This window comes from Herpailurus yagouaroundi, unplaced genomic scaffold (genome assembly GCF_014898765.1).
Source record: "Herpailurus yagouaroundi ecotype Mexico unplaced genomic scaffold, PumYag 140, whole genome shotgun sequence".
NCBI lineage: Eukaryota > Metazoa > Chordata > Mammalia > Carnivora > Felidae > Herpailurus > Herpailurus yagouaroundi.
Genome location: NW_024412395.1, coordinates 69,430,355 through 69,456,938, shown reverse-complemented (window position 1 = coordinate 69,456,938; position 26,584 = coordinate 69,430,355). Strand labels below are relative to the sequence as shown.

Genomic DNA, 26,584 nt, shown 5'->3' with positions numbered 1-26,584 from the left:
CCTGCCCCACCTTCCCTCCCCTCTTTTTTTCTTAAGCATAGGACTGTATTTCTTAGGTTTATGGCACTATGGTCTATTAAACTATAAGGATCCTAAAGGGCATAATATCTCCTTAACTAATGTTTGCATGAATTACCCTTGTGGAGTTACATGATGCTAAGAGTTGGAAAAGACCTAGGAGGCTATGTAATTTCAACCCCTTACCATACCTTGAGTTTTCATTAACTGCCACACCACCATTCATTTCTGCATTAATGCTAATAAAAGAGGATTTAAACTTACAAGGCTGCATTTTTGTAATGGAAATTATAACGTTTTAAATTGAGCCAAAATCTATCCTTATTCTACATAAGGCTTCAATTGTTTAACTTTTAAACTGTTATCAGCAGCACTGAATAAACATTACCAGAGCCTTCACCATTTTCCAACTGATACTGTTTCAAATTTCTCCTGCTATCCTGGTAATGCTGTTCTGAGTTGCAGTTCATTATTATATGGCACTAGAGCTAACTACAGGAGGTGATAAGATGTGGTGTCACTACAACAGTACCGCTTTCCATATTCTGGATTCCCTTCCTCCCCCCTGCCCTTTTTTTAAAATTTTTTTTTAACATTTATTTATTTTTGAGACAGAGCGAGAGCATGAACAGGGGAGGGTCAGGGAAAGAGGGAGACACAGAATCTGAAACAGGCTCCAGGCTCTGAGCTGTCAACACAGAGCCCGACGCGGGGCTCGAACCCACGGACCGCGAGATCATGACCTGAGCCCAAGTCGGACGCTTAACCGACTGAGCCACCCAGGCGCTCCCCTCCCGCCCTTTTTAATATAACTTCATACTTTAGCTATTTTGACAGCCACATACCACTGATTCACCTTACAGTCACGAAAACCTCAACTCTCCAATATGTAGTATCATTAAATGATGGCTTTCCCTTCACATACTTAATGGATTTATTAAGCCAAGTCTAAGGTTTCTTTTTCCTGTGGAACCCCATCTTGTTAGGTTTTAACCTGTTAATTTATCTTGTCTAGCTCAAGTTGAATCTTGACTGCCATGCAATATATTTCTCCTGTATCTTCTTTATTAATATGTTACCAGTAAATATGACGCCAGAATACTCGTGCTAATCCTGAAGAAGACAAATACAGCAACCCAGTATAGACCAGGGCAGTTTTGTAATCCTTCTAATAGGACAGATATAAAAGTAATTTTTTTTTCAACATTTATTTATTTTTGGGACAGAGAGAGACAGAGCATGAACGGGGGAGGGGCAGAGAGAGAGGGAGACACAGAATCGGAAACAGGCTCCAGGCTCTGAGCCATCAGCCCAGAGCCTGACGCGGGGCTCGAACTCACGGACCGCGAGATCGTGACCTGGCTGAAGTAGGACGCTTAACCGACTGTGCCACCCAGGCGCCCCTAAAAGTAATTTTAAAATTACTTTCATGGATATTACATGTTGATGTAGAAAATGTAAACAGGTGCAGTACTGGGAAGACAGGTCTAAGTAAAACAATCTAGAAGGGAGTTTGGAGTAGCACTGGGCAGGGAAAGAAGGTAGGTAAGAGAATAGCAAAGATAAACCTTCATTTTGCCTAATGTCAAAAAGAAGATCTATGAAAGGCCTCAGGTTTTTATTTTAGTCCACAATTTCAGTTCCAGTTAAAAATGATTCAGCAGGTAGTTTCATATTTGGGGTTTAAAATTTTTCATTTCACTTCAAATGAACACGGGAGAATTATAAACTCAAGTTTAGAATACTGAATATCTTAGGTAAATAGCATACAGAAGGCTTCAACTGCTTTGGGTGATGTTTTTTCTCTTGAATGAGGGTTGGGTTCACAGAAGTTGATTATAGTATTCTTGACACTTTCATAATCTGAAATATTTCATAACTAAAACAGTTTAGTAGAAATATATTCAGATTCTATGTTAAGCATAGTAGTTTAGTTCCATTTCTTAACTCGTTTAAGCCGTTAATAATCAACTAATCATTATGGAAGTGGCTCAGCCTGTAGCACTGAAGTTCTATATAATTCTAAGTTTAGCAGATAGGCCAAGTTTATCACTATGTTCACTCTAACTGTATAATTATATTGATAAAAATAAGTTCTCAATTATAAGAACTATAGTAAACTGCATTAACACTGTACAATGAACTCTTCTTATGACAGGAATTTTATAGTATTTAAATCTCTGATTTTCCAAATAATGTATTAAAAAATTTCTATTGACAACACTTTTTGGAAAACATTCAGATTCTGGAAAAAAACAAAAAACAAAAAGAAAAACTTGAGCATATTATCAAGAAGATAAGCATGCATTATTCATGTTACAATTTCTTAAATGGGAACAGAAAAGCCAGATGATTTAACTGGCATTTCTGAGAAAATACCAGTATACCACATACTACATAAAAACCTTATACAGTGATTCTGCTTTGAAACATAGGTCCCTCCTATGAATTATCAAATCCTATGTTTCTGTTACGGCACTTAACATATGAGAGTAACAAAAAAAATTTACCCTTTCCCTCCCCTGCCGAAAATATACATACCCCACACACTTGAAAACTGAGACCGTTTGGATCTGGCAATTTCTCAAAACATTGAACAGATTTACCATATGATCCAGTAGTTCCAATTCTGGATATGTACCCAAGAGAGGTGAAAGCAGGGATTTGAAAAGATATTTATACAATCCATGTCTGTAGAAGCATTATTCACTATAGTTAGCAGGTGAAAAGAACCGAAGTGACCATTGGCAGATGAATGGATAAACAAAATGTGGTATATACAAACAATAGAATATTAGTCTACTTTAAAAGAAATCGTGACATGCTACCACATTGGCTGAACCTTGACATTAATGCTAATAAGTGAAATAAGCGAGTCACAAAAGGACAAATATTGTATGATCCCACTTATATGAGGTACTTGGTAGTCAGAAAGAACGGTGGTTTCCAGGGGCTGGCAAGAAGGGGAAATGGAGAATTAGTGTTTAATGGGTACAGTTTCAGTTGGGGAAGATGAAAAGTTTTGTAGATGGATGGTAAAGACGGTTGCACAACAATGTGACTATACTTAATGCCATTGAACTGTACACCTAAAAATGGTTAAAATGATAAATTTTGTTGCATGTATTTCACCACAATAAAATAAATCAGCTGAGTAAATTTGTAAAATAAGCATAGTGGCTAAGCAACTAAGGTAAAAAGCAAAATATCTTCCAAGGATGAGACCTGATTGACAGTATTACCATTAATGAAAGAATGTTCCACATCAAAGATTTTTCAACAAAAAAAGCTCTTTAAAAAGGAAGAAAGCAAATGATAGCGTATTTTTAGCACAATCCAACCCATGAAGCATGTAAGACAGGTGATTCAAATGGAAACATGCATCGGGCCTGAAACATTAACCATTAGAAGCACCAAACTCATTTCTATTGCATTCATTCCATATTTACCAAACAATCTGATTGTAATTTGATTCTGCTTTCATTGTAATTTGCTCAATACAGAGAAGGTAGGACCAGCAAGCTTAGGTAACCTAGCTCCATCATTACATTTCTCATACATTAACACATTAGTGTTATGGTTTTTACAATTTCTTAGCAGATGGAGCATGGGACTCAGCACCCCAGAGTCCAGTCACTTCCAGATCTGATAAACCAATTTCAAGCCTAGAAGACAATGAGATGTTGAAACCCAGTAATCACACCCAGGTCCTGCTAGGCTGTGGATACATCTGTGGCAAGCTACACCACCTTCTCCCAGCAACTTCCCACTCTCAATGCGTACAATAATGCTGTATTGTAATTACATCATTAGACTCAGTTCCTTGAAGATAGGGAGTGAATCTTATCTTTTATCCCCAACAACTAATAAAGTTCCCAGCTGAAAGGGAAGAACCCAATAAATACATGGTAAATGAAAATAAAATCCTATTTAGTGATACATAATTAGGAAATGAATATTGTAAAGGTTCTTCTGTATGTAATTTTCCTCAAAAGCTTACAAATGAAAACTTGGGCAATAGCATTGACAAAATAGCATGTTTCGATTCAGTTGGAACTCTGGATTCAAGTGGAAGTTACAGTAGTTAGGTCATATTTTGTTGAGAATGTCCACCAGTGGCATTCAAACTATGAAATGATCTGTATGGAAGCTCAGATCTCAGAGAGCATAAATGCCTTTCCACCAATAATTTTTCCTCTAGTACAATAAAGAAGATGGAAAATGTGTACCTTCACTTGCCAAATATGTGGTATTAGTATAAGTGCCTTTTCTTTCTGCTACTCACATGAAATCAATCAAAGGAAGAATAAAATTCCTTCCTACTGTGTCCTAGAGCTCTGCTGTTTCACATAATGCAGCATTAAGACTCAACACTAGCCAAAAGTTCCTGGATGAGAATCTACCAGTGATTCCAACACATACAAAAGGGATAACTCCTGACACATTCTTGCACAGGAGGGCATTGAGACACACTTGCTGAACATAATTCAAATTGCAAAAAAATGCCAGATGTGAAAGTTTTTATGTTCAGACTAGATTTCAGCATATAAAATAACCTCTAACAAATCATTTGCAATTAGGATAACTAATTTTTCTTCACCTTTTGGTCTTAATTTTTCTTTTTTCCTTTTTGTGGGTCAGCCACATATACTAGAGAAAATATGGGTTATTTTTTCTTCTAGAAATTAAGGAAACAAGTTTCCAGAACCATATGGCCTAACTTCTTAGCTTTGCATTTACTAGCTGTGTGACCCGCAAATCATCAAATTCTCATCTATAAAATAAGGACAGTAGCTACCTCACCGGATTGTAGTGAGGATTAAATAATCTGCAACACTGCCTGGTACAACAAAAGTGCCACTTTATTGTTAATTAGCTGCTATTACCATAAGTGAAATTTTTGAAAGCATCAGTTCCACCTAAAAAAAAAAAACCTCAATAACATTCTGGTAATTATGAATATATATATTTGTGTCTTATTGCTAGACTCTAACTGTGACTTCCCAACCATGATTCACTTCTTTTATACCAAGAGCTTCTTGCCATTCAAGATGCAGATATACGTGACAGCCTATCGAACCTTGCATATATGAAGTCCTTGCTTAGTGAAACTTAAGGTCTAGCAGGGAAGAAGAGAGGCTTTGGGGATAAATCTATTCATACAAATGACAACAAGTTCACATACCAATAATACTAATTAAAAAAAAAAACTGAAAAAGGTCCAAGAATATGAGTACATATTACTCTGAAGTCTGCATACATAGTAAGCAAAACCCATCCAATGCATTGCGAAAATAGGATAATTTTTTAATGTTAAGTGAATATGTACCATCTCCTCCTCCTCTTTTTAATCACAAAAACGGACTAGCCCCACACCTTTTACTCCAAAAAGCGGGAGTAACGGTTTAGACTATCCGATCAGAAGCGCTTCCGTTCCCTCGGAACCTTGTACAATCAAGTCCTTGGTGTCGTCCCTACTTTCCACTCTGCTTCTGAAAGTACTAGCTGTTTCAGGCCACAACTTTTAGATTTGATGATAGTTCCTCTAAAATGGAATGACGAATAATCTCCATCCTTTTCTCACAGTGGCGTCCAAATTCCAGCCAAAGACAAACAAAATTGTCTTTTAGTGTAGCGTAGTGTTTAGAACTTAATGTTGTGTAGTCAGACAAATCTGCGTTCGGCCTCCGCTAGATCGGTCATTAGCCGTGTGATGTTGTAAAAGTCTTGTTACTACAAATCTAAGGGAAGCGCGTGAGTACACGCACTGAATCTTGGACAAAGACAGCATTTATACTTTTTTTTTTTTTAACTGAATTAAGTGTAACGCCCTCTAGGTTTATAGCAGCTAGTCCTGGAGACGAGACGCGGGACTGTGTTGATGACATCACTTCCGGGGCGACAAGGTCTGTCTCTGCCTCCTGCAATAACGCAGCGACTGACTTTGCTAGGGAAAGGACACCTCTACTAGCTACTGTCATTCACGAGGAAGGTGGGTGAAATTGCTCACCCCTCTCTTACTGGTTCTTTCGTGTGCCTGGAAGAACGATTCCAGTAGAAGCCCTTCGCCTTCCTACAACAGAGATTGGTACTGGCCAAGTTCCCTGGGTTCACTTGGGAGTCTTCTTGGCCCAAAGACAAATGCTCAGCACAGGCAGCCTTGCGTGGGTTTTGTGACTGCAAAGTTCTCCAGGTGTGTCTTTCTGTGCTACATTCCCCCCCTCTGCAAGGTTTTTCATCACTCTCATCCCTGGATGCCGTTTGCCCCAGTGGAACAATAAAAATTCCAATATTCTCTCATTTACCCATTTTGTCCATTAGTGTGTAGGGAAAGGACCTCCTTAAGCATCCAGAAAGTTCTAGGACAGATGATTTAGAGTCATGAAACTAGATACTTGGAAGTGTGAAGATACCAGGGTGCTTTAGTGATGGACTGCTTTTATGTGAGGAGGGAAAAGGGATTTGGGGGAGATCCTTATTATGATAAACTTGTGGTAAAATGGAGATTGAGTTAGAGAAATTGAAATTAATGGATAAAATGGGTATTAGGTTGCAGTTGTTTTAGATAAGAAGTGGTTCTTTTAAGATGAGCTTCATAAGAACACTTGTTTCCAAAGTAGATGACTAAAATGTGTGTCTTTAATGTGAATTCTTGTTTTCAAACTAAATTATCAATTTTTATTTTGAAAGATATTTTCAGGAAATAGAATGCATTTATTTTTATTTGTTCTGTCTTGCCTTTATTATTTTTTAAAACCAATTCTATCTTAGTTAATAGCTATCAAACAATAAATAGCACTTTTCAGATAACTATCCATGCGACTATTAGCTGTTTTATAAAGAATAATGAACAGTTTGCTAAGAACAGCGTGATAGTAATACTAAAAAATTTCATATCTGACTTCCCTGTTTTCCCCCTTAAAGAACATTATATTCATTCCTACTGTCATTGATATTAATGGGTTGCTACAGCCTTTAAAAATTTTTGCTAACTTTTCCAAAACTTTCCTATAATTTTACAAAATTATTATATTGAAAAATAAATCAAGTTTTTTAGAATTTTGCTTACCTAAATGGGTTAGTGGTCAATGTCCATTCCCAATAATTGTTTCTTCATTTCTTTTCCAGGAATTATCTATAGAGTAAGTATGCTAATATTGAATAAGGCAGCAGGAGTTTTTTCTAAACCATCAAGAAGGGAAATTTATGAATTTTTAAGAAGTTTTAATTTTCGTCCTGGAAAAGTATTTCTTCATAAACTAGTATTGGGGATTGAAACCAGTTGTGATGATACGGCAGCTGCTGTGGTGGATGAAACTGGAAATGTTTTGGGAGAAGCAATACATTCCCAAACTGAAGTTCATTTAAAGTAAGTAGACATTATCTTTGTAGTTCCCAATTTTGGGGGCCCCCCCGCCCCAAGTAAAATAAAATAATTCTTTTCTAAAAGCTCAGTATATATAAAAGCTCAGTTTTAAGAGCTCATTTCTTTTGTGTGAAAACTTCTAATAACTGCTGTAGAAAACCTGAAGCCCTTCAACCTGGTTTCTAAGGCTCTCCACAATAAAGTCCAACTTTAGCTAATCCTGTTGCCAAAAAAACCTAAACTCATTCCCAACTCCGATATTTATCCATAATTTCTCCTCAGTAATTTCTCTTCTTTTGCTCACCTGTATGTTTCTTGGTCTCGACTGAAGTCCTTGGAGAGTATGACCCTACCTCTAACCTGTGTTGATCACTGGAAAAAAAAAATTCCTATTCACATGTATACATAAAACTCATGTTGACACTTAAATAAATAATATACTGCTGTATTAAACCACAGAATGGTGCAAGGTTTATAAACTCATCTGTTTGCAGAGGACCACTAGTTGGGTTATATAGATAAGTGGGCTGGATATAAAGTGGAAGATATCTGGAGGGCGTCACTACTCAGCTCCAGCCAATTGTTGCCATGCAGAAATGTAGGCCCTGTGTTATTTGATCATCAGAATTTTCTAGAGAAAATGGAAATCCAGAATGTAACTGTAATATCTCCAGATTTTTAAAATTAGTAGCTAGCTTGAACTATATTAAAATACTGAACAGATAAAATATGCCTTCAGGCCACCAATTTATAACATCTGCATAGTGAAAAAGGTTGGTATTTTGAGATCACAGACCTGTATTTGAATTATGAATTAGGCGCTTGGTATTGGCTCTGATTTTAGGCAAGTTCCTTACCCTCTCTGATTATGTTTTCATATCTGTAAAATGGGAAAGATAATGCTTCTCTTACAGGATTGTGGGGAGCATAATAGAAATAATACACGTGAAGAGACAGAATAGGCCTCTAAGAGTTACACACTATGTAAAAGGGACTGCAGCAGGCAATAATAAGGCGTGGTGAAGTACTAGAAAGTCCTTACCTTCAAGGAGCCTCACCTAATCTCATCATATATAGACCTGAAAGGAAACATACAACATACAGTACAAGACAGCATAAAGTATGAAACCAGTGCAAACAGTAAGTGTTACTACCATGCCCCAGTTCCATGGTTCTTTCAGTATTTCCAAGAGTTCTGGACATTTGAACGTGGAAATGTTAACTGCACAGAAAGGCCTCTCCTAACCACTTTATCTAAATTAAGTACTCCTACCATGTTTATTGCATGTTATCTCACCCTGCTTATCTTCTTCATCATCCTTTTGATAATTTTTACATTTGTTTACTTATGTATACTCTTTCCCCCAATAGACTCTAAGTTCTATGATGACAGGGGCTGTGTCTGTATTAATCACTATACCATGCCTTGATACCCAGAGTAGCATCTGATATGTTGCATCTGATATTAGTGGCCTTGAAAAATAGGCCTTCAATGAATGGAGATGAAAAAAATATTGTTGTACGAGTAAGCATCATAGTGAAGGCAAAGAGGTGAGAAAATACCGGACATTCAGTTTAGTTAGTGCATAGGTTACTTGAGAGGAATACACAGGCAAGCAAACTATGGTACCATCTGCACAGCTCATCTCTGCATTTATTGAAATCCTACAGTTTCCTGGCAACATTTGGCTCCAGCTTTGAGGCCAGATGGTTTTCCTGCCTCTTTGTTAGCTTTTTGGTCATTCAATTACCTACTCTCCGTACTGTGTACAAATTAATTCTTTTGAGAATAAAGCCATGGTCTTATTGTCTCTGGTCCTTAGCTAGCATAATCCTTTGAAGGTAAAATATATAGAAGATGCCCAGAAAGGAAGGGAGGTAAGCAAGTGGGAGAAGGAAGAAAGAAGTGGGAGGGAGAGGATTTGCACTTAAAGTCACCTAAATTTCAATAAAGTAAACACTTTTGAGTAGGAGAGTTATGGGGTCAGCATTGTGCTTTATTTTCTGGTAATACAATATAGAATAGACTCCAAGGATCAGAAAATCTGTCTGGGGGAACTGCAGTTAGTAGACTTTGAATAGACTGAGATAATGAGAGTTTTTGAACTTGGGAATGGTGATATATTTAATGTGGACAGTGAGATAAAGGAGATAAAGATGAAACCTGAAACCCAAGTGATTAGGAGGTTTGATGCCATTAACAGAGTTGAAGAATATAAGAGAAAAAGTAGCTCTGAAGAACCGAGGCAAATATGGGGCGCCTGAGTGGCTCAGTCGGTTAAGTGTCTGACTCTTGATTTTGGCTCAGGTTATGATCTCAGAGTTCATGAGTTTGAGCCCCATGTCCGGCTCTGCACTGACAGCATGGAGTTTGCTTGGGATTCTCTCTCTCCCTCTCTCCCTGCCTCTATCTCTCTCTAACAAAGTAAATAAACTTAAAAACAAACAAACTAAAAACAACCAGCAAAAAAAAAAAAAAAAATTAAAGAAAATAGTATTACTATGTGGATGTGTTGAAATAAGATGGTTTCTTTTGTTTCCCTCATTACCTGACACAATACATATTATAACTGTTTAAGTAAATTAAAAAAAATTTTTTTTAACGTTTATTCATTTTTGGGAGACAGAGAGAGACAGAGCATGAGGGGGAGGGGCAGAGAGAGGGGAAGACACAGAATCTGAAGCAGGCTCCAGGCTCTGAGCTGTCAGCACAGAGCCAGACGCAGGGCTTGAACTCATAGACCACGAAATCATGACCTGAGCTGAAGTCAGATGCTTAACTGACTGAGCCACCCAGGCATCTCAGTTAAATAAATATTAATTGAATGTTCTTACTGATGATTTTCTTTCTTTTTTTTTTTAGTTTATTTATTTTAAGAGAAAGTGTGCACATGCAAGAGAGAGTGGGGGAGGGGCAGAGAGAGAATCCCAAGCAAGCAAGCTGACAGCAAGAGAATCTGTCAGCACAGAGCCCGATGCAGCGCTTGAACCCATGAACCATGAGATCATGACCTGAGCCAAAACCAAGAGTCAGACACTTACCTGACTGAGCCACCCAGGCACCCTAGGATTTTCACTTCTATGTCTAGAACTAGCAGCATCAAATATTCAAATATTTTTTTGAGGTTAGAGGTATATTTTGTAGACCCTATATTTTATTGCTCTGCCTTTATGATTGTAAGTCAGTCTCATTCTGGCAAACTTTTTCTAGCAACTACTTATTTACTCTTGACATTTGGAGTGGCTATCCACTGTTTGTCCTACATAGACCAAAAATCAAAACGAACAGCTCTAAGCACTAGATTCCCACACTGTATTTCAAGGTTGCAAGTTGTCTACTGTCCTGCCGTGACCTTAATCAAGTGCAACATGTTTAAAAATAAACTCACCTTCTTTACAAAACTGTCTTCATGTTTCTCTCTGTTAGTATTTCTTTTCTCCCAGTCATTCCAGCTGAATATCTGAATCATCTTGGATGCCTTGGTCCCCTTTCCCCTTATATCCAGTCTAACTTAACAGTTTTCAGGGCTCTCTTCCCCATTCTTTCACTTCCCATGATCACATAGTATAAGATGTAATCATCTTACACAAATACTTTTATAATAACCTTAAAAAAAAATCTCCCTGTCTTCAGAGAGATAATTTTTCTAAAATCCAATTTTATCCTGGCCTTTTCTTGTTCAAGACATCTTCATTAGAATGCTTCTTAAGATTATTTTGGTGATTCCGTATATTAACAAATCCATAGGAATTTGTTGTGTACAATTTTTTTTAATTTTTTTTTAACGTTTATTTATTTTTGAGACAGAGAGAGACAGAGCATGAATGGGGGAGGGTCACAGAGAGAGAATCACAGAATCTGAAACAGGCTCCAGGCTTTGAGCTGTCAGCACAGAGCCTGACGCGGGGCTCGAATTCACGGACCGCGAGATCATGACCTGAGCCGAAGTCGGCTACTTAACCGACTGAGCCACCCAGGCGCCCCTGTTGTGTACAATTTCGAAGTCAGAGACATTACACCCTTAATCCCTGCATATTGAATTCTTATATTGTGTTGCATTATAAGGCACACATATTTGAATGTATGACTAACATTTTTAGCTATATAATGATTAATTTGAAAACATGCCTTCAGCCCTAATACAAAACTTTTCTTAGTCTATTTTCACAATCTTAAAATTACAAAAAGCTGTTTGTTTGTTTTTTCCCCAGAACAGGTGGAATTGTTCCTCCAGTAGCTCAACAGCTTCACAGAGAAAATATTCAACGAATAGTGCAAGAAGCTCTCTCTACCAGTAAAGTCTCTCCAAGTGAACTCTCAGCAATTGCAACTACCGTCAAACCAGGACTTGCTTTAAGCTTGGGCGTAGGCTTATCATTTAGCTTACAACTGGTAGACCAATTAAAGAAACCCTTTATTCCCATTCATCATATGGAGGCTCATGCACTTACTATTAGGTTATTAAATAAAGTAGAATTTCCCTTTTTAGTTCTTTTGATTTCTGGAGGTCATTGTCTATTGGCATTAGTTAGAGGAGTTTCAGATTTTCTGCTTCTGGGAAAATCTTTGGACATAGCACCAGGTGACATGCTTGACAAGGTAATCATTAAAGAATTAATTTCTCTTTTCTGTTATGGTGTCTGTTTCAATCAGATATTAAGAGATGCACTACACTACCATTTATCTAAATATTTCTGATAAACATATTAGACTGAAAAAAATTTATATGCAATAAGAAAAAAAGAAAAAGAGTAGTACATAGTTTTATAAAAGATTCTTACCCATTATTCATAAAATGATAAGAGGTTTAAATTAGTACATAAAGGCTCAAATAGTTTGCAGATGCAGTTATGTTTTTAATCAAAAAAGACGTGAAAGAAATTGCCAAGTACTATAAAAATGTGAAATAAGATATATAAAGATAACATAAAGACATTAAAGATGCACAAAGTTTTGTGATTAAACATCACAGTTGTTGACACCACTACCAAGCAGGTTTCTTTTTTCTTTGTTTCTGAATTGTACAGAGCCTACTGCTATATGCAAAAATCCTGCTGCCAACAGCAGAAATGATTAGAAGAAATGGGCAGGTTCTAATATTTGAAGTTTGTCATTAAGCAGTCATTGTGAACTTCAAACTTATTTTTTATCCCCAATAGAAGAGCAAGAGTAGATAGGGAAGCAGTGATTGGCCACTATTGATAAGGTTGTCAGGAGTAAGTCTGTGTTTACTGGCTTGCTAGCTATAGTCCATATTTGTACAAGTATAGCATGTCTTCTTCATCCAGTTTTGTTTTGTTTTGTTTTAGTAAATTTCATTTCCTTTGTACCTTGGTTTCAAAATGTGCCATTTTATGACTCATTACAAAATTTTTGTTTGTTTTTGAAAGGTAGCAAGAAGACTTTCTTTGATAAAACATCCCGAGTGCTCTACCATGAGTGGTGGGAAAGCTATAGAACATTTGGCCAAACAAGGAAATAAACTGCATTTTGATTTCAAACCTCCCATGCAACGAGCTAAAAATTGTGATTTTTCTTTTACTGGACTTCAACATGTTATTGATAAGATAATAACACAAAAGGAAAAAGAGGAAGGTATATTTCTAATTTGTAGAGTTGGAAAAATAAGTAATCCTGGATTGTGCCTAAAAACACCTATTCGTTTCTGCAGGGATCCAGAAGGGGCAAATCCTGTCTTCGGCTGCACACATTGCTGCGGCAGTACAGCACACAACAGCGTGCCACATTGCAAAAAGAACACATCGTGCCATTCTGTTTTGCAAGCAGAGAGATTTGTTATCTCAAAGTAATGCAGTGCTGGTAAGTTTTGTTATGGCCTCTAACAATAACAGTAACACTTTATAGTATGTTATTTTTCTTCTAGGAACTTAATTGATCCTGTGCATAGAATATGATATCTTTATGTCCTATGCTAGCCCTGACAGAATGAAATTATGCAGAATAAATACTAACAGCCATTTCTCATACAGCTTCTATGTCAGCTTTATGGGACATCTTTACAGACTGTGTGGCAAAAAACTCCAAGGCTGCCTCTTATTGAATTTAAAAGTGGGTTTGCAATAAGAAATGAAATACAGTAACTGTTACTGTTATTTTAGAAAAATAAGCTAGTTTCCTTGAAATTTATGTTCCTTTGATGAAATCCATTTAAATCTGCATGTAAGCCTTGGTAAACTTCCTGTTTAACTGTATCTTAAACTTCATCCTTTTGAAACTTATAAAATGAGAAAATATTTAAATGATGGTAGATTCACAAAATAGAATATTATGTGAATATCAAAGGTAATAGCTTTTTAAGAATAATATAAAATGAAAAAAATGCTTATAAGTAAAAACAACAGGGTCTAACATATTGTTGTACTATGATTATAATTAGAAAAATGTTAGAAGAATATATATAAAAATAATAGTGATGCTGGTATTGAAATTATTTTCCTTTCTTCCAAATTTTTATCATATAGCTATATCACTTGCCTGTTCCCCACCTATCAAAATGTAATATTTTCTTATTGTATAATGCTTGTATTTTCCCCAGGTTTAGCTAACAGTTTGGCTCATATCCTTATGTAGTATTTGTTGATTTGGGTCTTCTCAATTCCTTCAGGTTGTATCTGGAGGTGTTGCAAGTAACCTATATATCCGAAAAGCTCTGGAAATTGTAACAAATGCAACACAATGCACTTTGTTATGTCCTCCTCCCAGACTGTGCACTGACAATGGCATTATGATTGCATGGTAAGCCACAGGATATATGTGCTTCACTCATAATTATGTAAATATTAATTTCTATTTCATCATGTTAAGTCTTCTTCCTTTAAACCCTGGTCTATTTATTTTATTTTGATGATTCTTATTTAGGAATGGTATTGAAAGATTGCGTGCTGGCTTGGGCATTTTACACAACACAGAAGGCATCCGCTATGAACCAAAGTATGTAGTACCGTTTATAATCTCTATGCAAGTTGCAGTATAAAATTCAAAGCCTTTTATATATGAGGTTTTCATCAATATTCTGGTGGTACCTGAATAAAGATTATATTATTTCATGAAATTTCTTCTTAATAAATATTTTTGCTACAGTATCAAATCATAAACATTTTGACAAATCATAGGTTAAAAATAGGTGGGTGGGTAGGGATGATGAATACCCTCATTTACTAGCAGAATGGAAACCATGTCCATGGCCTGGACTTTTGCAATATCAAAGCAATCTCAGGACCAGCTGGTATGCTGGGAAACTTCAGAAAAATGTGTAAAAAGCAGTCAGGTCTGAGACTGGGTTGTGAGTATGCTCCTCCACAGGCAGCTGAAAATGGCCAAGAGATAGCTACTTTCTGGAAGCCTTATTTCCTCTACCAAATCAGAGTTCCAAAGAATAGCACAGTGTTTCAATTTGTTATCAAGTTCTGGTCTAAGTTATTTCTGGAATAGTAAAAATAGTAAAGGATGATTATGTTTCATAATCTATAATTCTATTTTCCACATGATTTCATTTAATGTTTTAAAACTTTTCAGTATTAAAAAAAATAAATAAACCGTAATTAAAATTAAATAAAACTAAAAATTCAAAAAAAAATAAAAAAAAAATAAAAAATAAAACTTTTCAGTATTTTAGTCCATAACTATTGCTACATGAACCACAGAGTATTAAGACTATAAACGAACAGAGTTTAATTAGTTGTGTCAGAAGGAATCTCCTATGATGATGGCCTACCCTCAGGTAGAATGTAATGTCTGATCCAGTGTTGCCTTCTTGTGGCAGTGTTGAGGCTGGAGGTGATGACTTTTTTCACATTAGGGTCCAGTTGAAGCCTTACATTGGGCAACGTTGCTAAAAAGCAGAAATCTGAGGCCAAAATTATTTACTGGGAAAGCACAGAGAAAGAGGGTTGGATCTAAGACCTCTCCTGCCGGTAGCGACAGAGGAACGTGGAAAAAGAAACAACCCAGCTTTTGAAACCTCAAAGAAGAATCAGTAAAAACCTGGAGAATTTCTAAAGTAGGAATGGATGTAGATTTGACTTTAGCTGTATGGTGAACTGTTTTTACCCTTTCAGCTTTGTAGAGAATTATAAGGTATTTTTGTTGTTGTTGTTGTTTTTAAGTTTTTATTTATTTACAGTATGAGAGCAGAACTGGTTCTTTCAAAAACTTCTCAATCCTCAAACTCATTGAATTGTATACATTAAAGATGTATAGCTTTTCACATGTCAACTATACCTCAAAGTGGTTTAAAAAATTATGAAATTTAGCGTTCTTGTTAAAGGAAATGGCCTTTTCTTCACCCATTATTTCTGCTATATTTATATTCAAGAACCATCATCACATATGATTAACTGTACATTAGATATGTATACTGTTTGTCAGAATTCAAAGCAAATAGTGACAGATCAGGATGCAAATATTTGAAATAATATGATTTATCTGATTGTGATGCAGATGTCCTCTTGGAGTAGATATATCAAAAGAAGTTGGAGAAGCTGCCATAAAAGTACCACGATTAAAAATGAAGATTTGATTTTTGCTTTTCAAATAATCTCTTAAGGTAGGATTTCAACATTAAGTTGTGATTTTTTTTGTATATCAAATTGTGGAAGATACATAATATTAATTGTTCATCAAGACTTTCTTATGTTATTCCTTTTCTTATATTTGATGTTTAACCTGGTCTTCTGAGAGACAAATAGTATGTTATAGTCTTATAAGGTAGTATAGGTTTTTTATTATCAAAAGTAAAATAAAACATCTTGTGGGGAAAAGAATGTACTGCTATTGGTAGGTAGAAAGAAAACCTTGGACGATATACAATGATTCTGTTAAATCCTGGCCCCATATTATACAGGCCTAGATCTTTCTATCTTCTCATATCAGGATACTAAAAGCTATTTTTTTACATTATATTCTATTTATTTTATTTTATTAAATGTATTTATTTATTTAAGAGCACACGTGTGAGTTGGGGAGGAGCAGAGGGAGAGGGAGAGAGAGAATCTTAAGCAGGCTCCATATCCAGCACAGACCTCAACGTGGGTCTCGATCCCACAACCCTAGGATCATGACCTGAGCCGATATCAAGAGTTGAACGCTTAACCAGCTGAGCCACCCAGGTGCCCCTAAATTTATTTATTTTTAATTGAACTGTAATTGACATACAACATTATGTTAATTTGAGGTGTACAACGTAGTGATTCAACATCGATATGTATTATGACACCATGATAAGTATAGTTTTACCATCTGTACCATACAAAGTTATTACAGTATTATTGACTATATTCTCTAGGCTGTACTTTTCATCCCCTGACAAATTTATCTTATAATTGGAAGTCTGTACCTCTTAATCACCTTCACTTACTTCACCCATTTCCTGCGTACCCTGCCCCTACCCTCACCCCTGGCAAAAAGGTGGTTACCAGTAGAAGCTATATTTTTGACTCCTGCTGAAACATTAGCCTAACTTTACTAATGAGAGAGAAATTTTAGAAATGTAGCCAGGTCAAAGTCATGTCAAATCAGAGAATTCTAAATGAAGACAAAAGGTGACTCTAACAGAATGCATGTTATTAATTATGAAAATATATGTTATTAGGTATATTCCCTGGAGCAATTGGGATATCTATACATTTCTTAAAATCCACTGAGATTTTAAGTAATCCTTCTAGTGTGTACTGTACTTTTTAGTTGACCACATATATTTATATCCATTATTTTAGAAATTGTATTTAATCAATGAAAGTAAATGAAATGTAAAGGTTTTTGGTTTTGTTTTTAGATAATTTCCTCTGATTTTGAATCTTTATACCAGTTTATCACTTTTTTTCTGCCTAGATTAAAGTAACTAAATGTACTGTGCTTTGAATATAAAGATGATGCTGCTGACTTTAATGTCCTTTGAGAGATTTTACCAGTAAAGAGTTATGTCACATCATCCATACTGGACCAGGTTGTTAGCTTTCTACTCAATGACTTGCTTTGTTCAGAAACTAGGGGGTAAGGATAAAAATCGAAAATGAAAAGATTTCTTACTTTAATCCTGCCTTAAGGTGACCTCTTTCTTGGGAAATTCCATAAGTAATTCCTTTTTTTTTTTTTTTAAGAATTGTAATCATAGAATACTGCTTTTGGATCATCCATTCGAGAATAAAAAAATATACTTTATATGAGGGAACATATAGAAACAGCCAATATTTATACAACTTTGCATTCTTTGCTGTTGAAGTATAGCTATGATAGAATTGGTTTGTAAATATTATTTGGAAGAAACTATTAGTTTGTGAATTCACAGTTTTCATTTAAATTTGTATTCTGTATCATATGAACCTGAATTCACAAAGAAGCAGTGTCAGTATTTCCTGTGGCTCACACAGTCAGAGTGCATATAAACTATGGAAAGAAATTGACCAAAATTTCTTCCCGCTGTCACAAATATTATAAAATGGGGATATCTATAATCTAAGTTCTTAAAATTTTTAAGTATCAAAACTGCTACAGGTGCTTCAATACAAGCATACTTGTTAACATTGAGTTCATGATATAAATAAGAGAAACTACAGATAAAGAAAAAGCAATTTTTAGAAACATTCCATATCTGTAGGCCTCTCAATAAGTACTTGGCCAGAGGGAAGGGAGGAAGGGAAAGAAGGGAAAAAGTGAAAAGGAAAAGGAAAGGAAAAACGTTGAACTCTATACGGGCAAGCATATTTACCAAAGTTAGCTAATAGTACAGGTAAAAGGTAATTCGCTGAAATACTCTGTTTACTCAGTTATGTTATATGTATTTTACCACAATTAGATTAAAATTAAAGGTAAAAAAATTGGGGGGCATCTGGATGACTCAGTCAGAGCATGTGACTCTTGGTCTCAGGGTGGTGAGTTTGAGCCCCGTGTTGGATATAGAGATTACTTAAAATCTTAAAAAAAAAAAAAATAAAAAAGATTGCTCAGGAATTCTTCTATACGTTCATTCTAATGCTTTTATTAGCCTTCGGTAGGCTCTGGATTAGCTTTCTGCACATGTTTCCCTAGTTGGCTCAAGAACACTATTCTTGGTCTTGATACTTCTGTGATATCTGATGAAGTTGCAGATGAAAAGGAAAAAACATTGTGAGAAACAGTGGTCTTTTTTGTTGTGTTGAAGAGTCCCATGAAATTTGTTACAGGAGGTATCAAAGTCAAAGAATCTCTTGGTTGAATTTTAGGTTTTAATTTTCTTCGGTGCTCTTTCCCTAAAAATGAGAGAGGCACAATTAAATGTCTCTTTCTTAAGCCCAAGAGCCCTAGATACATTCTCATTGTTCTTGGTTCTGTATAGTTCTATTCTGTCCAAATCACTAAAACATAATAAGAGAATGGATCAGTAGCTTCCAGACTTGTAGATGTCAGAGTGCAAAAATTTGTGGGGGCCAAAATATGGTTCCAGCTTGTTATTATGCCAAGTTGAGACTAATAAAAGAACAAATAGCAACACAATTTTATAAAACAAGAGATATTTTAATACCCAAGAGAAACTATAAAAGGCGCTATCTCAAAATGACACATTTTATATTGAATGAAATTAACTTTATCAGAAACTTGCTATATTGTCCTTATTTTTTCTTATGTTATCATAAACCCGTGAAAACATTATCAGACCATTATTGGTACACAGATTGCTATTTAGAAACCAATATTAAAGTGAAGAAAAAAATGGGATTGACTTTATTCCTTTATGTAAATTACTCTTACACTAAAGAAGCTATACAAAAAATATTCTTCTACCCATGATATTCAGAAATATAGCCTCCCCCACACATCTAGCTTTCCTCAGAAACTCCCTGAATAAGTGAAGTTCTCTCTTGTCCTTGTATTCTCTTTTTTTCTCTCCCTTTCCATTTGTGACACCTACAAACTGATTGTGACTTTTGAATGGTTCTATCCTTGCTTTTGATTATAGGATAATATACCAAGGCTGATATTGGTCCTACACTAAACACACATGAACAAGCACTAAGTATATAAATGAAATAAAAAAGTAAATTTCTTTTCCCTCTTTCATATCTAATAGTAACCTTATAAGATCTAGGCTCTGATTTTACAGGCCTAAGTCACTCAGCCATCATCTGCCAAATATATATAAAACTGTAGAGTATCAGTGGAAAAATGTGATCTCTGCCCTAAGAACCCACAGACAAGTTGTACATGAAACAAAACAATAGAAATATTGTAATTTAAGCCATACTTACATGTTGTTTCAATAATGACCTATTTCTATGCATGGCTTATGAGAAAAAGCAAACAGAGAAGGATTTATGTCAAGTGATATAGTAGGAAAGGCCTTGAAAGAAATGATTAACATGGTCTTATAAATGGGAAGGTATTTTAAGTATACAGAATGACAAAAGCAGAGTTTACAGGTAAACTTTTTAGGGGGTAAACCTCTACAGTTTGAATTTTTTAGAAATGGAACACAGAATTGTAAAGTGTCAGGTCTAGGAGGTACCTCAGAGATGAAAGAAAAATCAATTACCTTTCTTAAAGACAGGAGTTATGGATGGTCCTCCATTTTTCTCTAGACTAAAAGGAAAACATATATCACAAAAACTAGGAATATATAAAGACTTTAGTACACCCAGGCAATAAATTCCATACCCAGTGGCCTAACTTATATGTCACCTGTACTAACTATGCATGTTACCTGTAGGTATTTTATATTCAGTCACTCATTTACCCACTTATCATTCAAACATTTGGAACGTTAAATCTGCTTGAAGTGATCAGTGAAAACTTCATGGTAAAAGAGACACTTCAGCTAGGTTTTGAAGAAAATATGTCTTCAAATGAATGAGACAGAGGGAATAGGATATGAAAAATTATAGTACTATAAAACAGCATGGCATGTTCAGAGAATACTAAGTAGTCTAGCATGGTTGGAATTAAAGGTATCTAGAGATATATGATGGAAGATAGGTTGGAGAAAGGTCATTTTAGGTATTAAGAATACAACAAAATTTAAACTTTATTTTCAAAGCAATGGTTTACCAATGAAGTGTTTCAAGCCAAACAAGGTGTACCTAGTTAATATAGGGGTGTGTGTGTGTGTGTGTGTGTGTGTGTGTGTGTGTAGGGATTTAAAAGCAATTATTTTAAATCATCATCCTGTGTGTGTAACATAGTTACAGAATTTCCCTGGTAATAATATTTAAGTCTTGCCTAAGCTAATATATTAAAGGTGGTTATCACAAATGTGTAACTGGCTAATTTGATGAGGAACATTTGCTGCCGTCCACTTTAATGAGGCATAGGCTTCAATCTGTTCATATGCCAACTTGATGGCTACAGGGTAACATTTAGGCTAGCATGTAGGCTCAGAGTGTTTCCATACAGGTTCAGTTAACACCAGTAAAATTATGTCTCTCTCTCCATATTTCAAAATTTCCATATACAAAGACTTTTCTAATCTGCTACTCTTGGGGCTGGATGGGGGCATGGGAATAGAGAAGTGATATGTGCACCAAAAAAATGCTATCATGATCCCAACCACAATCATTGTACTTTCCACTAGTGGTATCAAGGAATATTTTGTGGAAGGGTATTATTGTCTATCCCAAAGTTTCCAAACTGATTTTAATAATCTTTTAGCACATTTCCTATAGTTTCATTTAACCAAACTCATTCACTGAGTTGTTATGAAAATTAAAGGGAATAGTCCATATAAATACTCTAAGGAGAGTTCTTAACACTGTTAGTTATGGGAGTAATTATTATTTGCTTACTAGCTTCACCTCACCTGGTAATCATTCTTACAAGTTTACTGACCACTGGTCACTACTTACAATCCTAAAAGTTGGGTGCTCGCTTCGGTAGCACATGTAGAATCCTAAAAGTTGGGTGTTCACAGCTCCAGGGGCTGCCATTCATCCTCGGTCACTGTAGATTGGTATAGTTTTTACACCTATTTTCCAGTAGATGACAGTAAAGTACCCAAGGAAGGGACATCTTTTTGTAATTCTCAAAAAGTTGCTATGTAGGCTAGTTGGGGGAGTGACTGTGTAAAATAATACTTTTCATTATTTATCCTAAATTGATTTTTGAGCCAGTAAATATTATTTTTAACAATGTCAATTATAGGGGTGCCTGGGTGGCTCAGTCGGTTAAGCATCCGACTTCGGCTCAGGTCATGATCTCACAGTCCCTGAGTTCGAGCCCTGCGTCGGGCTCTGTGCTGACAGCTCAGAGCCTGGAGCCTGCTTTGGATGCTGTGTCTCCCTTTCTCTAAACCTCCCCCGTTCATGTTCTCTGTCTCAAAAATAAATAAACATTAATTTTTTTAAAAAAAATGTCAATTATAGCAATTTAATTTAGATTTCCCTGGCTTATTATATAAAATTAGGTACTCAGTTTTGGGTTTTCAGTTTTTCAAAGACTTAAAATGAAGATGTACTAAAAATTGGTTTATAGGACCATGATGTATTGGATCTTATTCTTTTCTATTATTATAGAGTTAATACTGTACCTTGAATAGTTCTGTTTCCTACACATAAATAGTGCTAGTTGCAGAGACTTGTAATGCAGTTATATCTACTAAAGAAAAGAAAATGTGCCCATTCTAAGGAGATTCTCCTCTCCCTTTTGCAGAAGCTTAAGCTATAATGAAACTATAACACTGAAGCAAAATCCTCCGAGTAAATAAATGCCTTTCAGACTTTGCCATAACTCCAGTCACCGAGTCTGATTTAGCTGTTTCTATCCTGGGAGTCTGGCCTAACTTTGAATCAGGTTCCAAAGTCCCATCTGATGCCAAGGTCATGGTGGCATTCCTGGTCAGCTCAAATCTCTCAAGTATATCCCCAAAATGGCTTCTTGGATCAGACTTGGAGGCAACCAGAATCCCAAAAAGCTTTCTGAAATGTGAATAATCTTGGCCAAACAGGATCCCCAAGATCTGGTTGTGTTCATGCCGGCACAAGAGGTTCTGTTGCAAAATCAGAATTAAAACAGGCTTTGGCAGTGGACATTTAGAATGAAGTGTATCTCTTGGTATACAAGGCACAAAAGTAGTTCCCCTTGTTTGAGCTTCCTTAAACTTTCTTACAAGTTCCTTTATCGATAATTTCAACTTCACAAATACAGACACAATACCTTAATGCAGGAAGTCCCACTCGCTGTTGCATCTGAAATTCCTTTAGAAATGCTGGGTTAATACTTGCATCTCTGCTGATATTATTTGTTAATCGAAGGAACTGATTAGGCTTATTTCTGCATTCCTTTAATAGGATGCGGAAAGCACTTGCGTTGTAAGTTAAGTAGCCAAGAGCACAGGAGCAAGCTGTGCGAACCTAAGTGAAGAAACAGTTCCTCCATTGAGCTAAAACATCTAACACATGTTCTCATTAAACATTTCCTAAGAAAGTCTTTGTAGCTATGTTTAACAAACGTGTGTCAACCAATGGCAATCTATACATGGACGCATAACAACGATGTTTTCAGAGAGAGAGATGTCAACTGCCACTAATTACTAGTAGTTGGTCTCAGTCCGGACTGCATTTTAGAATCGCCAGCAGTTAGAAACAACAACAACAAAAACCCACCAACTGAATCAGACTCGCTTGGGGGTAGAATCTGGGCTTTTGTATTGTTTTTTAAAAGTGCCACAGGTGATTCTAATATGCAGCCAGAGTAAGAACCATTGAGTTTGAAGTAGGACAGTGGGTCTCAGTCTTGATTGTGCATTGGAATCCCCTTGATAGTTATGAAAATTACTCGTGCCTAGTTACCACCCCTAGAAGATCTGATTTAATTATTTTGGAGTGCAGTCTGGACACTGGAATTTTTCAAAACAGCTCAGTTGATTATAATAGGAAACCAGATTAAGAGACGATAAGATAAAAACAAGTTTAAAATAAGACACTCAGGAAAGCAATTCAATTTTCCACTGGCAAAAACAGAAAAAGTAGATCTTTCCTTTCTTAAAGGGAATACCCTTAGTCTGTGACCCTGAAGTAATTAAGTTACTCATATGATTAATTAAAGTATATTCCTGGGCAGTTCTTAGAAAATCTGTTAGTGGTGGCCTAAGAACTGTCATAGAATGAACAAAAACCATACACATCCCGGGTAACAGAGGGTTCATATACTGGTCTCTACATTGGCATCTGACTGCTTTATATGCCCATATAACTTCCATACCTTGAACAGTGGTTCTCAGTGTATGGTCCCTATCCATCAGTTTCAGCTTCTAGGAACTTGTTAGAAATGCACATTGTAGGGCCTATACCAGATATATTCAATCAGAAACCCTGGGAATGGAGCCCAGCAATCTATGGTGTAACAAGTCTTCCAAGTAATTCCTATATTCCCTGAAGTTGGAGAAACACTACCTTAGACCTGGAGGGGGGAAGTGCAGGGGAATACTTAGAGGCAAACCACTACTACAGCCAGCCCAGCCTTCTTCACACTGTCATCTCTAATCCTGTTTGGCAGATAAGGAAAACTCCAATGGATTCCATTTTCATGCATTCCAAATAATCATAGAAATGACTTAGTGACATCACTGGTTAGTAACTAACCAGTTTTTATGAGAGATTTTATAAATATTTTAATTACCAATTTCTATATCATCAGTGTACTTATTTGTAGATTGAATCTTAAGTTATTGAAGTTAAATGTGCACATATTGTAGGAACAGAATTGTGGATGGCAGATACTGTACTAGAAAACTCCTCTAATTTTGTATTAGTAACATGAACTATTATATAACATACTTAACCTGTGGAGAAATTAGCCCACAAAAGTGAGAGGCAACTTACATTTTTAGAATATTCAATTATAGAAAGACTTTTGTTTTTACCTCTTCTTTTTCTGAATACAAATGATAGCAGAGCCGTTGGATTGTCCCTAATGTGGCAAATGCTTCTGGAATACCAGCTCTAGAATGAGCCAGGCTAGCTATTAAATTTCCTACAAATAAGAAAAAAAATGCTTGTGTTATTTAAATGATATAAACTGATATACTGTACTTTTGTTCATTTGCACATATTGTTAAAAAGGGTTGAGTCACAAGACATCTCTGTTAATGAAGAAGATCTGAGAAAAAGCATGTATATATTAAATGTGGAAGTTTTTCCCCCAAATTGTGATTTGGTTTTCTGTCACAAACAGTAAAAATTAATTAGCTTTATCTAAGAGTGGGGAATTTTGAAAATCAGAGGTTTTTATCCCCATGGCTTCAGAATATATTTTGTTTTGAGCTTTAACATTTTTACATTTTTTTAGGCTTGTTTATTTATTTATTTTAAGAGACAGAGAGAGCACATATGAGCAGGGGAGGGACAGAGAGGGAGGGAGAGAGAGAATCCCAAGTAGCTTTGTGCTCAGAGCTCTCTGCTGTCAGCGCAGAGCCTGATGTGGGGCTCAATCTCATGAACCATGGGATCATGACATGAGCTGAAAGCTTAACCAACTGAGCCACCCAGGCACCCCTGAGGTTTAGCACTTTTTTAATGACTATGAACGTAATGATTGAACTACCATAAAAAGTTAGTATGTCCTCTGGGGCGCCTGGGTGGCTCCAAAGGCACAGAAGTTTAACGTTAAAAAAAAAAAAAAATTTTAAAGTTAGTATGTCTTCTTTGTAGCCCAGATTGCTTTGAGTTAAGAGCTTAATGGTATTTTAAAAGCAAGCAATGTATTACTAACTTAAACTTAAAATCATTGAAGTTTTTGCCATAAAAACAAATGTTTGGGGGTTGAAAATAAGGTAATTCAGTAATAAAATAAATGTGCAGCTACCAGGCTACAACTGTTTCATTCAAATATGTGTTTTATTTTTAAAGCATTCATGTGATATTGTTTCACAATATTGTTGCTGTGTTGGAAAAAGTGCAACACAAATTTTAAGATATAAAAGCATCCACCCATATAAATGTGGATGGATACTTTATTGAGGTATTCATTGGGTTTTTGTTCTTGTATTTTTTTTTTTTTTTCTGGCCTTTATAAACCAAGGCCTGGGTGGCTCAGTCGGTTAAGCGTCCGACTTCGGCTCAGGTCATGATCTCACAGTCCGTGAGTTCGAGCCCCGCGTCGGGCTCTGTGCTGACAGCTCAGAGCCTGGAGCCTGTTTCCGATTCTGTGCCTCCCACTCTCTCTCTGCCCCTCCCCTGTTCATGCTCTGTCTCTCTCTGTCTCAAAAATAAATAAACGTTTAAAAAAAAAAGTGATATATCAAGTTAATTAGCTTATTATTAATTTTGAAAGTTAGCTCTGGAGGAGATACAGTTACACAACTAGCGTTAAGTGTGCCAAGAACTCTGTTGGACTATTTTGCTTTGCTATATTGCATAGCAACAAAGGGAACTCTTTAAATGTTAGCAAAATGTGAACAATTGATCAAAAGAAAACCAGACAGAAGTATAGCAGTATAAATCTGCCATTACTTTCATAAATCAGTGTGTAAACTTTGTTGGTGGTAGCTCATAGTTTAATTCTCATTTTCTTTCTGGAAAAAATAATTAGAGGTTTGAAAAAGTAAGAAATCAAAAAGGCTATGTTCAGAGTTACCCTGCTGCTTTTTGGGGTGCAGAGTAGACTCCCATTGTTCCATGTAGGCTTACTGTGGAGTTCATGTAGATTTGTACCAGCTCATTCTTCAAACCATGTGACATAGTATCAGGCTTATTATTTTATTATTGCTCAGATTACAAAAAAATATTTTTGAAAATAGTTTTATGTAGTTATTTTATGTAACTACCTTCCAGTTATTTCTTACCTGTCAAGACAATAGTGGTAGAATGAACTGAATACAGACTGTCAACTAAAATAGTGACACCTCTTGCAGACAAAGTAATATGGTCCATGTCTATAATGACTTTAGCTAATATAATAATCTGAAAACAAAAATAAGCATAGAATCATTGAATGTTTTATATTTGGCTTCTCTAATTAAGCTTTAATGTTTTTTGGCTACTTCTCAGGAAGGTTAGAGGGGTAATTTGGTATTATTCAGTAGAAGAAAAGCAAGTGGCAGGGGTGTGAGTTAGAGTGCTTGTCGCTATCTGATTACTGCAGTGAACATGGTAGGCCATTGCATTCTTCCTACAATATTTGCAGGTTTTCCATTTTTGAATTATGGGTTCATAGAAAATATTTCTCCTAAATATTATAAGCTAGAAAAAGAAGAGAGAGAATAAGAAGAACCCATA

General features: G+C 35.9%; 2 protein-coding genes across 8 annotated transcripts in view; one reads left to right on the top strand and one right to left on the bottom strand.

Annotated features, from left to right (window-relative positions):
- The window catches only part of LOC121030823 (ORM1-like protein 1), a 50,580-nt gene that overhangs the window by 14,626 nt on the left and 9,370 nt on the right, over nt 1-26,584 (top strand). Inside the window, exons 4-11 of one of the 6 annotated variants that reach the window (XM_040475638.1) lie at nt 5,856-6,010; nt 7,147-7,387; nt 11,597-11,984; nt 12,776-12,980; nt 13,057-13,205; nt 14,011-14,141; nt 14,265-14,336; nt 15,846-15,951. In XM_040475638.1, the coding sequence (XP_040331572.1) occupies nt 5,856-6,010; nt 7,147-7,387; nt 11,597-11,984; nt 12,776-12,980; nt 13,057-13,205; nt 14,011-14,141; nt 14,265-14,336; nt 15,846-15,924 (1,420 nt within the window). In that variant the 3' untranslated portion in view covers nt 15,925-15,951. Of the gene's footprint in view, nt 1-5,855; nt 6,011-7,146; nt 7,388-8,461; nt 9,718-11,596; nt 11,985-12,775; nt 12,981-13,056; nt 13,206-14,010; nt 14,142-14,264; nt 14,337-15,845; nt 15,952-26,584 lie in introns of those variants that run through there. The other 5 variants (XM_040475640.1, XM_040475641.1, XM_040475642.1 and 2 more) reach the window with 5 other exon arrangements.
- ANKAR (ankyrin and armadillo repeat containing) overlaps nt 18,366-26,584 on the bottom strand; it is a 72,374-nt gene continuing 64,155 nt past the window's right edge. For both annotated transcript variants that reach the window (XM_040475627.1, XM_040475628.1), the window contains 5 exons: nt 26,152-26,269; nt 24,232-24,341; nt 22,524-22,720; nt 19,912-19,958; nt 18,366-18,631 (listed from right to left, as the gene is read on the bottom strand). In XM_040475627.1, the coding sequence (XP_040331561.1) occupies nt 18,384-18,631; nt 19,912-19,958; nt 22,524-22,720; nt 24,232-24,341; nt 26,152-26,269 (720 nt within the window). In that variant the 3' untranslated portion in view covers nt 18,366-18,383. The remainder of the gene's footprint in view (nt 18,632-19,911; nt 19,959-22,523; nt 22,721-24,231; nt 24,342-26,151; nt 26,270-26,584) is intronic.